Raw genomic sequence first — 12,399 nt, 5'->3', positions numbered from 1 at the left:
AGGAATGTACAAGATGGACAAATGTATTTAGGTCAGTACTCATCTCAGTGGAGATCCTGGAAATGTTTAACTTGCACTGAGAAGTGTAGCAAGATGAAAAGAACACTCAAATTGTGGACATAACAGGGAGAAAAAAGGAGTAGTCATGGAAGGAAATGGAAAGTTAGCTAGTTAGGAGACAAAGCAAGAATTAACACTTGTGGGAACTGAAAGAGAAATGAAGGATGAACCTTTTATCCTTACAGATCTGAACAGAACATCCGAAGGATGTAGAGGGCAGAGCCGGGACTGAAAAGGGGAGCTGTATAGCTCAGTGTACACATTACTGCCACTGGAAATGCTATGGGAGCCTATTCCCAGGCCCTACGGGAGAACTCAGAAGTCCCTTGATATCTGTGTGGCAGTTAAATGAAATGAGCTGGGTATTTTGTCAGGCTCAGAGCCTGTTTCTGTCCATTTGCTTCTGCACATTGTCCATTCTCAGTCAGATTCGGATGGCTCCTGGGAAGCTCCTGTTCTCCCACTCCCCAAGCTGGTGAATACGATGATGTGGTTCTCCTGTGTCCTGCCCTGCACCTCTGCTGCCCCTTGCAGCCATAGGAAGGTGCACAGCTCCCGTGCACAGAGGGTGCTCTTCTCCGTGTGCTTTCAGTACCTTCTGCTAATTCTGTTCTTGCTTTTTGCCTCATTAAGTGGGATTTGCACTCATCTGGGATTTTGTTTTTACAATTCCAGCTTTAAAGTCCTTTTCTGGGGTTCCTTATAGTTTCAGCTTTGATAACAATTCAAAGACAAGACTACTTTCAAGTACTCCTTTCCTCCTGTGCCAAAAATAATGATGTCTCACTGTGTCTCCCAAGGGAGAATAATCTCTATTCACTTCATATGGGATTTTCCCATAGGCAGTTTTACAGACACTTGCATGATTTGTCACCGTGCCAACTCATTTAAAACAAAAATACAGCTTGCTTATTTTGGAGTACTTTGAACAATAATAATGCACAGACCTGGAGACAAAAGCCTACATGGTTGTCTCCAGTCTAGTGGATGACAAAACAAAAGCGAGCAAATCTGATCACAGAACCAGAAAAACACGGTCTTTGCTTCACACGCGTTGCCTGCATGTTTGTATTTTCTGCTCTTAATGAGATGCTCATTAATGCTGTATTAGCCTGCTCAGCTCATGTTTCTTTCCAATGGAACACAAATCAAATGCTAAATATTCTCATTTATTTTGTTTTCTTTCCTCTTGGAAAGCACGGATGTCTCTAAAGGAGCTGAAATGAAGAGTCTGCTTTTGCTCTTACCACTCCGTGCAGGAGCATCCCCGATAGCTCTGCTTTGGCTGCAAGGATTCTGTTTGCTGCTGCACTGTTCATTTTCTAGCTTGTACAAAAATAATCACTTTCTCCAGTTTCCTGGACAAGGGATGGCTGGCTGTACAGATTTTGAAACAAATTAGTATCATACAGAATGATGTAGTTTAACATTAAAAAATGAGGCAATGTAAACGTTAGAATTCCTGCATTGCTATTCACCCAGAGGCTTTTAATGTCCTGTAGGTTTTGTGGTATACCCATGCCATACACGTGTGTGAGTTATGGTGTACTTTTATAACAAGCAGTAATATTGCAGGCTACATACCCGACAGAAAACCAAGATACCAGTACCAGTGGTACCAGTGGTACAGGTCTGTGACTTTAACACACCCAGCTCCGCTGGCTCGGTGCGCCACTCAGTAGAGCTTTCAGTAGTGCAGCTAAAACCCATCACATTTCTTCCCTTAGCCTCTCCCAAGAGGACAAATGCGTCAATGAAGTGCTCTGGGGGATGTTTTAAACATATACACACACCCACTGTGCATGTTTCTACTGGAGAAATGCACCAGATGATTACAGTGAAAGGCTCAAGTCTTGCGCTGGTCTTGAGCTTCTGGGCAACTGCATTCCCCTGCTGGGAGAATTTATTAGATCTTATATCAAGGCAGCTCAGCAGAACCGAAGCTGGTGCAGTGGATCCAAACCTGGTTTGAGGAGAACAGGGCTTTTGAGAAGAGTGCTGCTGCCAACAGCTCTGCTCCCTTTGCCAGCAAAAGGCCCCTCACACAGCTCGCTCCTGCAGTGGCTGGGATCAGCGATCAGAAGCCGTTATATCAAGGCTGGGTGACGCTCCAAGCCTGCTGTCCTTTCAGCTGAGGCATTTCTCGGGGGCAGAGATGTGGGCTATGGCGCTACTGAAGTGTCTGCAGGGCTGCACGTTGCTGTTCCAGGGGCAGCAAGTCCAGGCCACGGCAGGTGTGGAGATCTGAGCATATCTCCAGGCTTTGCAAGCTGAGATATCGCAGCTGCTGGTGGAAAGACGTGAGCTCGTACGCACTCGGGGTGGAAGCACGGAGGCAGGCAGCGTGCTCGCTGCTGCACGTACCACAGCACCCGCTCCCATGCCCCCTCCAAATGGCACGCACGGGGTGTGCCGCTGGCGGCGGGAGTTTATCCGACGGCCGCAGGAATTCCTCAGCCTGTTTACTCCTGTTTGCTATTTTTGCAACCAGCTGTATTTTAAGAGATTGTAAATACTAATTGCTGGGGAGGAGCAGAGAGATCTGGGTTGTACTTGCAAGGGAGAGAAATCAAAGTCAGTGAGAACCCAGGAGCGCACGTACCCTCTCCAGCCAAATGCAGTTGCTTTTGCAGCCAAACAGCATCCGTGGGGCAGACTCCTATGGTACCAGGGAACAGCAGCAGCCAGGCCTCGGAGCTGATGGCTGCGAGCTGAGACATCAGAGAAAATCCAGCTTGTTTACCAGCTTGCGAAGCAGACTGGCTCCTGACTGCTATTTCCTGAGTTTTGATCCTGGTCTCTGCCAGTTTTGTGATAGTTTTGGACACACGAGCTATGATTTTGCATCTTTGGCTTGGCAGATTCAACGCTGAAGTCATCTGGAATAAGCAGCCCACAGGTTTATTGCGTTAACTATGAAAGAGCGCTGTGTCCTGGCTGGGACCTTTGCTATGATAAACCAGGAGGAAGAAATACTAAATCATTTTCCCAGTGCCTGCCCCGGAAGCTCAGGGAGCAGCGCACTCCACAGATGGTGCCCCCAGGTTGTGGGCATTTCCTACCTGCATCCTAATACCAAATGTGCCCCATTTCTGCAGCACCACTGGCAGAGCTGCAGTAGCTGCCCACACGCCCACCACTGACTTTCCCCCTCTGAGCCAATGCGTTGCTGGAAACCACCCGTGGGGTTTTGCATTTCACTCCCCGTCTGCTGGGGATTGTGTAACTGAGCCCCCCGCCTCCCCACCTCTACCCGAGATGTTTTACAACACCGCAGCCCCAGTCCAAACCACAAATGCGCCAAACAACAAAGCAAGCAAGCGGAGCAGATGGGCCCCCATCCCGGCTCAGGCCTGGGGCGCTGGAATCAAAAGCACTTTTTCCTCTGCTTTGCTAAAATATGAAATTAAAAAGAAAATAACCCGGTGAAGCGTTGACGCTCTGCCCCACCTGTCTAATAGCTGAGTGCTCCGTAACCTAGGCTGAACCCTTCTTTTGCAGGTCTTGGCAGACAGCAGTAAGACAGCAGTAACACAGACAGCAGTAACACAGACAGCAGCAGCAGTTGGTTTTGTTGAGCCCCAGAGCCACAAAAAATGGGTGTTTTTCATTAGTGTCTCCCCAGTTCCTCTGCCAACCCCTCAATTTAGATGTGATTGCGCTATGATACAGGAAAGCAACCTCAAAAAACAAGTGGTATGGTCACCTCCCATGTCCAGTAAAGGCCATCACCAGAAACCTTAATAGGGCACAAATAGGTCACATCCGTAGCTGTCTGCAGTCAGACAATGATATGGCCATAAAATAATATCTGATGCTGGAAACCTTCAAAAAAACTCGAATGCTTGACTTTTAAACCCACAAAACAGCATCGGCCAAGGCCTATAATTGTCCTGAGCCTTATAAATACACTTTACTCTTCCTAACTATGTCCAGCAAGGGGTGCAGAGGGCTGGATTTTCCTTTTAACTGCTCCGAACTCTTCTTATAAGGAAACCTTTTCCAGATGAGTCACGTTGCATGGGCTTTTCAACACGGCGCTGTTGAGCTGCCTTCTTCCTATGGCATTTTTCCATGTTTGCACAGCCAAGGAACGCGAGGGCGCTGCAGAGACCAGATCCGTGGGCTGCAAAACATCTCAGTGCCAGCACTTTGGTGTTTCATCTTCATGTCAGCAAGGTTTGGCTGATGAATGTCAAACCCCTCAGAGCTAAGGGGGAGGCTGTAATGGAGCAATCGGGTGCCAAACCAGATGTGTTAACATTGATCTTGCATAATGGCACAGGACTCTTAACACAAAAATCTAGAGTTTTTCATTTTACAGGTGGTTCTTGCAAGTTCCAGCCCCAGAGCAATGAACTTTTATCTCTTACTCAAAGAAACTGATGAAAAAGGAGTAAATGAAACAAGCCCAAATCAAGCAAACGCGCTTTGCTCCCTGAGCACGCTCCAAAAGCTGGACAAACGGGGCATGGTGGCTTGGGATTCTCAGCCATGGGGGAGCTCCTGGCAACAGAATTCCCTCGGGAAAGCTCAGCTGCGTTGTGAAACAAGGCTCGGGAGCTCATACCCAGCTTTCCCTTGCCCTGGGTGCGTGCTTTTATAACAAAGTGGGCACCATGGACCTGGTAAGAGCTCAAGAAAGAGCTGTTTAAACATATGAGTGAGACAAGATTGGATTTTCACCTGTTCCTAAGGTTGTGCTTCTACAGTTGCTATGTAAGTAGGAAAAAATGAATCCAAGGAACTGAGTATAAACTATGAAATAAAACTGTGGCTTATGTGGGGCTGAGGCATTATCATCACCTCACTCACTGAGACAGCCTAATCCAAGAGGATGGTAAAGCCTAACTTTAAGCAGCTGAAATTATTTGGCTTCTTTGATGCTTGTAATAAGCATGACTGAATCCAAAGCTGGACCAGAGGGTTCTTGTCCCACTCTGGTCATTTCTCCACCCTCTCCAGAGGTCACCGCTCCTCACTGATGAGTTTATTGCCTTCTGCAGGGGTTACAAATCAAACTTCCCTTCGAAAGGAGGCAACATTTGGCGAAAGTGTGAAGCCTGTAGCCTTGTTTCTGCTGAGGTTGTCAGGGTTTGGAGAGCTTAAGAAACGGTGAGCTGACGGCAGTCTCCAGGCTTGCTTTTGTGCTGCTTCTGTCTCCTCCACCAGAAGCGAGACAGCGTGATCGCCTGCCTCAGAGATGAGCTCGAACCGCTGAGGGCCAAGACTACCATGGACAGATGCTACATGAAGAAAAGCACAGACCACAAGGTCCACCAAACCCAGAAGCAGTGCAGCAATGCAGAGAAGGTCCTGGAGAATGAAATTCAGGTAAGAGCTCCCCAGATGGTTGGACTCGATGATCGTAAAGGTCTTTTCCAACCGAATGATTTCAGCAGCACGTACGGGTGCGCACGCATCTGCACTAACGTTGTCTCTCACATCTTCTGCCTGTGCTGATCACAGAAGCTGAGGACCAAAACTGACCAGGAGATCCGAATCCACACAGAGATGGAGAATTTCCTCAGACGACACCAAATGGTACGTGTCACCTTCTGCTAATGCTTACCACAGCAGCTGATAATCACTGTACCATCAGGTAGTGCCTAAAACCAATTACTGCTCCATCAAACTCACCAGGTTCACAGTGGCCGCTGTTCAAATGACCACTTACCCTCAAGTCTTAATTGTAAATTAACACAGCTCTCCCAGATTGAGGAGTTGCTACATTTGGACACATTTTCTTAAAATTAGAGTTCATGTAATGACTGGTATTGTTTATTTAGGTGGTTTTTGCCTTATCTGAAGGCAAAGGAAGAAGGAAGGATCAGGGTTGGATAATTGCTAACTCACAATGATTGTACCCATTTTTTTAGTAGCAAACAACAGTGAAAGTCCTTGTGCTGTTGATTCAGAGCTTTTCCATCATCAACAGCAGTGCCCATCACAGTGAATAACGCTGGAAAGCATCTCAGAAACTGGTGTGACTGAAAGAAACCGTGTACTACTGCAGAGTGCCGTACATCACTGCCAGGGCAGAATTAAAGAGAAGTCAATCTATTTTTTCAAATGTAATTTGAGTGCAAAAAAGTGCTCTCCTGTGAGCAATCACATAACGACCTTCATATCCTAGAGCCTCAGTGTGGATAGAGGGAGAGGACTTGCCACATCCAAGCTGCGGCCTATTTGACCTCTACCAGGACGCAGAGCGCAATCCTCTGTGTACTCAGACAGCAGCTGGTGGCTTTACAGGGCCCGCAGAGAAAAGGACGTCCATGCCCCATCTCCCTCCTGTGCCCAGCTGTGACACCGTAATGAGATCGATGCTTTTCCTTAGATGATTTTTCCATGCGAGCAATCACAGCTGTTGCTATGGAGAAGTTACTCGTGAATGGGAGGAAGTCATTGGGGTGACTGTTGCGGCAACACCTGCCCTCCTATTCACCAGTGAGACAAAGCCAAGCTCACAACCTGAAATAGCGTGAGGTGCCCGGGACCCAATTCCTGGTGTGCCGAGTTTAATCCAGAAAGGGGGCAGGGAGTCAGGCAGAGGATGAAGCTTTCTCACTGTCAAATTCTGTTTCTTAGCCTCCCCTCTGTCTGCACACAAAGAATGGCTTTGGGTTGCCATTTACTTCCCCAGGACTGACTGTGCACAACACGAACCCCCGCTGCTTCTTTGCGCACCTCTGAAAACCCAACCCTGCCTCTCTCTATCCCCGGCTCAGTGCTGTGACTCCGTGGTGAAGCCTCAGCGAGGAGGCTGCAACCCACCGTAATTTATCACTAGTCCTAAGGGTTTGATCCTTTCAAGGCTTAGAGAAGGAGGAAATACCAAAAATCCTGGAAAAGAAAATCCTGAAAGCGGGCCAGGTAACAGGAGCAAACCCTTCCCCGTATGCTCTTTCTACCACGCTAAGCACCACTCTGTCTCCATGCAGAAGGTGGAAGAGAAGCTGGAGAGCTGGATGGACAAGTACAAAAATGACACAGATGCTAAAGACAAAGAGCTGAATGCCCTCAAAGCATTGAGGGCAAACAACCTGGAAATGCTGCAGAGACTGGCCACGGAGGTAAGACCCCAGCAGCGTCTCAGTGCTCAGCTGTACCAAACTGCATCCTGGCTTTTTCCTACCTGCGTCCAGATCAGGAACCAGGACCACGAGAAAGAAAATCAGTAACCTTGAGGTGTAGGTGAGATTATAAAGACTGGTCCTGGGAAGGCAGAGACCAAGTAGGCATCTTCAGTTTGCCACCTGTAATATCAAGGAGGGATGAGGATGTTTCCCCTTACAGCTATTTTCAAATACCAGCAAATAATCAGAGTGCTATTACCAGCCTTTGTGAGGGGCAAAGACTCCATCCCATCCCATCAATGTTGCTTTAGTCTGAACAAAATCCCTCCTAACAGCTGGGTAAGTCTGTGATGGGAAAAGGCAGCTCACCCCTTCCTGCAGGCACATTCACGGCTGCACAGGGCTGGGTTACAAGGGAACCAATTCTGGCTACAATCATTCCTGCCCCATATCACTTTTTCAGTTCACTGCTGGGCTCTGATCACAGCAGAGCAGAGAGAAGTGTCTAGAAGAAGGGGTGTTTTAAAGGCAGAAGGAATTAACGTGTAATCATTCCTTACTGTCACTGGATCTGAGAGAATTCCCTGCTTGCGGGCTCATTTTTCACCCTGTGCACCGTCACCTCAGCGTCCCAAGTGTGTTTGCACATCATCTGCTGCCCAGCCCAGCACAGGTCCTTCCTGCTACCATCTGTTGCCTGGGACGCCCTCAGCCATTTCACAGCACAGGAGCTGAGGGTTAATTACGCGCAGGCCATTAAGAGGTTTCACCTTGGCAGCGCTCTCAGTGCCTTAGGTGGGGGTAATGAGCAACATTTGCCATCTGGACTCAGGAAAGATCAAATAAGGGAGGTGGGGGAGGATGGCCCACGCTTACACATTACCAGGGAACCCCTCGGTGCACAGCGTGGGGACCCAAACTGTGACCCACGGGCCAGAGCAGCCCTGTTGGGCTGTGAAATGCGTGCAGACCAGGAGGCAGCCAGAGGAGAAGACTCCTCGCCCCAGGATCCTGGTGAGCCTGGAAGGTCAGCCCTGAAGCACTGAGGACGTGTTTTTCATGCAGCTGTTGCCACCCCTGTGCTGTCTTTCAGTGTAAGATGTTTGAGGAAACCGTCATCAGTTACTGCGCAGAAAAGAAGGCTGAAATAAAACAACGAGACCTAAGAGCGTCCTGAAGGTAAAGGGGAGCAAAGCGGAGGCAGTGCAGCTGCCCAAGTGCAAGATGCCCTTGGCCCAGATGTGGACACCTTCAGAGTAAACCAGCACAGGCCCAACTGCTGCTGCGGGGGCCAGGGGTTCCCTCCCACAGTGGGGAACGCAGGGGAGATGCTCTGGCCATTGAGCTGTACCAGGTACCCCAGCAAATGATTTCCCCTAAGACCCCTCTCTCTCTTGCTTCCAGCTGCAGGCCTGGTGGAGAGGTACAATGGTCCGCAGACACCTTGGACCCTACAAAGCCCTCAAGAAGATGCAGGAGAAACGGCTATCAATGCAGAAAGGGAAAGGGAAGAAAGGGAAATCTGGAGCAAAGAAAAAGCCACGATAAGTAAAGAAACCTGGCCACTGACATGCTGCAGGGCTGCTCCTGGACACAGCACTGCAGTGTGTGTCAATAAACCACTTAATAGAGCCTGGGCTATGCTGGAGAACAGTTCAGACAGCATGAAGGTGAAGCTGCAGTAACTCTTATGATCTTGAGGGTGCCCTTGTGCAGCAGAGACGCTGCTTCTCCAGTAGAAAGGGGAACTGCATCAAAGCAGCGAGAGACGCTGTATCTCCCAAAGTGCTTTTTGGAAACACGACAGCTAGCGGGAGGTGACCCCAGTAACTCATCTGCATGGGATGCTCCGCACCGAGAGTCTCCTCTGCAGACCCCAGAGCACTGGCTCTGCTTTCCTCCTTGGCAGGAGGAAAACTGCTGACAGTTTGCAGGGTAAACACAAGGGCAGTCAAAGCACGCAGGTTTCCATCCCCACCGCCCTGCAAAATGTCAGCACGCAGACAACAGCTCCAAACACCTTCTGACTGAGGGAAAAGACAGCCGGCCACGCTGCCTGCAGCACCCGGTCCTGCACAGCCGTACCCACCGCCCTGGCCGCTGTCTCTGCACAGCAAGAGGAGCAGCAGGCACAGAGCGAAGCTGCAGGGGAGCAACATGCAGCTTTTTAACCAAGAGGGAAGCCCTCTCTCCTGACACAACCATGCAGGAGAGTGAGCTCAAACCATAACGTCTGCTGTGCTCTTGTGACCAGCCTGTGCTGGCCCCTTCTAAACACCCCCGTGTCCAAGCCAAACTGTGCCAAAAGCTCTTGAGCGCAAGCAAGATGACTGAAATCATGAGCAGAAAGCCTTTGGCTCAGAACTCTGAACAGGAGGGAAGGGGCTGGTGCTTGACTGCCAGGCAGAGCCAATTGCCAAGGGAGCACTGAAATTTCAGCCACTCCAGACAAACTTGGGTCAGAAGTATCAGTACTGCCACCCAAAACCAGAACATGTTCCTGCCCCAGCGCTGGTACCAAAGTCACAAACACATTCACTCGCTTCCCATGCTCCTGACAGGGTGGTAAGAACAGGGATCACTGGAGTCACGCCAGGAGCCGGGCCAGGACCTTACAGCCCACGTCTGCACTGCAGCAGAGCAACCACGGGGGTTGTACTCCTGATTTTAACTCTTTTACACACACTGCTGACTTGGCACATTTCATTTAGGAGCGGTATTTTCATGCGTGGTGGGTGTTAACAGGTGACATGTTCAGGTGGAATGAATGAGATTTGATCATAAACTCTGCAGGGGTTTTAAGCCAAGGAAAAAGCAGGACAGGACAGAAGGGCAGTAGAGCTCCACAGCTGACATGAAACTCCAGGCACACAACCAAACAACTGAAATCTGCAGCATGGCATCGGCTGGGCTTTGCTTGCTTTTCAGCTCTGAAAACTCCTCCGTATCCAAGGGTTCTGCTCCCCTTCAAGCCCCAGTTCTGGATGCCAGCGTACCAGCACTTGTTTTTAGGGTACATCAAGTGCACAAGCCAGTAGGAAGTTAACACATGGCACTGGCTCATGAAATAATTAAAATCTTCCATTTCAGTGCCCGGTGTCTGAAACTGAAAACCAAAAAAACGCCCCAAAACCATAAATTGCATGAACACAGCCAAGTCTGCTTCCAAAATCTCTTAGCTTAATCTCTTAGGTCTCTTTAGCTTGAAGGAGACTGAGGGTTGCTCTCATTCATGGGGATCAATTTGTAAAGGGCGAGTGTCAGGAGGAAGGAGCCAGGCTCTGCTCTGTGATGTCCAATGACAGGACAAGGGGCAATGGTCCCAAGCTGGAGCACAGGAGGTTCAAGCTGAAGATGAGGAAAAACTTTTTTATTTTAAGGGTGCCAGAGCATGGCCCAGGCTGCCCAGAGAGGTTGTGGAGTCTCCTTCTCTGCAGACATTCAAAACCCGCCTGGACGTGTTCCTGTGTGACCTGGTCTGGTGATCCTGCTCTGGCAGGGGTTGGACTGGATGAGCTTTCCAGGTCCCTTCCAACTCCTGCCATTCTGTGATTGATTGAAAATCAGAAAGCTCCATGTCTGTGTGCACAGTGGAAGGGGTACTTTTTTATTTCAAAAATGAAATTATATTTGAAAGAAGCAAGAGCAGAAATGGGTTTGCTATTCCAGCACGATAGGAGGGTGCTGAAGGTCCTAACACGAGTGTCCTGGCCACTGGGCACTGGTGTGATGGGAGCAATGGTTTTACACCCAACCGAATCCTCACCTCCAGGGTAAGGACAGCGGGCTCTGCCCTGGGGACTGCAGCCACTGTCAACCCCCACCCTGTCAGCCCTCTCCACCCAGCTCCTCCTGGCCTCTCCCGCTGCACCAGTCCATCCCAGCAGTGCTGCTCTCCTCCCAGCCTTGCCTCACTCCATCAGAAACCGCCGTGGATCTGTGTTTCGTGGCTGTCCAGCTGCACACATTCAGCGATGGGAGCAGTGCCCCAAAACCTGAGTTTTGAGGAACTTTGCCACTGCTTGTTTTTTCCAGCTGTGGAGAGGTGGGATCAACGTGCACATCCGTGGTATTTTCTGCAGGGAAAACCAGACGGCACAAACCCTTTGGAGAAACTGGTTTGCTGGGAGGTGAATGGAGAGGAAAGGCTGGAGACTGAGATGCTGCTCAAGAGGCGGCGTCAGACAGAGAAACAAACACCCATGGAGAGCTGGGCAGCCCCGACACGGGCAGGGATGGGGTTTGTCCCAAGTGACCGATGGTTAAAAGAGGACACTGAAACTTGGTGAGCAGGGAGCTGTGCCACGGGGACACACAGCACGTGTGAAGTAGGGAGGGTCTGGGGATCTCTGGCAATTTCTAGGCCTTGGGTTTGGGTTTTTTCTTTTATTAATAATGAAAACTAGCTACGAGGAGGGAAGAAAAGAGGAGTAAACATTTTGGCTGATAGGAACAAACCTTTCAAATGCTGCGGGGCATGAAGCTGGGGTGCAAGTTTTACAGCTAAAAATCAACCAAAAGATGAGAACAGCAAGGAGCAAACTCCCCACGCTGAACGTGTGCATTGTACGGTGAGAAGGGGGAGGCGGAGGGAAAAGGAGCAAAAGATTCTGTACAAAATCACTGCTTTTCCGTGTCTGGGGAGGGTTAAAAAGTCCCCAAGAAAAAGCTGCTGATGTGGCTGCAGAACACGGGTAAAAACGCCGGAGTTCTCCTACCCTGGTTACCTATGAAAACCAGAGAAACAAAGCAGGTCCATGAGCCGCCAGCTGCGAGGATGTGGAAGGGGAAATCACCTGGCCCAGAGGATGTGACATTCATGGATGCAACAGAAAAACAGCAGGAAAATACACCCTGATTCATGTAGGTTTTAAAACTTTATTTCAAATTACCCATGGTTTCCTCTTCTCTTATCAATGTGCTAGAAGTTCACGCTACTGGCAGAATACAGGCAATTTAAAATAAAGTATACAATATTCAGACACATTTATATGTAACAGACTTTGAAATTATGGAATGTATTTACAGACATACAGCATGGGATGAAGCCTTAAAATCCTTTACTCTGTTAATTACACGTTTACACTGCTTTCAGAAATAACAACATTAGATTGCTTTGTAAAACACCACAGTATCTATACAAAAGAGGTTTTTTAGATGTCCCAATTCACCTTAAAAGTCCTCTGTTTCTAAAACATTTTTTCCAAGAACCATTCATAGTCAAGAAAAGGATAAAAACACCGTTTGCCATCGCGTCGCT

General features: G+C 49.0%; 1 protein-coding gene across 1 annotated transcript in view; it reads left to right on the top strand.

The window, feature by feature from the left end:
• IQCG (IQ motif containing G) overlaps window positions 1-8,687 on the top strand; it is a 13,900-nt gene extending 5,213 nt beyond the window's left edge. Inside the window, 6 exon segments of the mRNA XM_010186170.1 lie at window positions 5,233-5,394; window positions 5,530-5,604; window positions 7,005-7,136; window positions 8,233-8,299; window positions 8,302-8,318; window positions 8,544-8,687. Of these exon segments, the coding sequence (XP_010184472.1) occupies window positions 5,233-5,394; window positions 5,530-5,604; window positions 7,005-7,136; window positions 8,233-8,299; window positions 8,302-8,318; window positions 8,544-8,687 (597 nt within the window).
• The last annotated feature ends 3,712 nt before the right edge of the window (window positions 8,688-12,399 follow it).

The sequence above is a fragment of the Mesitornis unicolor genome, unplaced genomic scaffold, assembly GCF_000695765.1.
Source record: "Mesitornis unicolor isolate BGI_N332 unplaced genomic scaffold, ASM69576v1 scaffold43606, whole genome shotgun sequence".
Taxonomy (NCBI): Eukaryota; Metazoa; Chordata; class Aves; order Mesitornithiformes; family Mesitornithidae; genus Mesitornis; species Mesitornis unicolor.
This window is presented reverse-complemented; position numbering and strand designations above follow the sequence as displayed.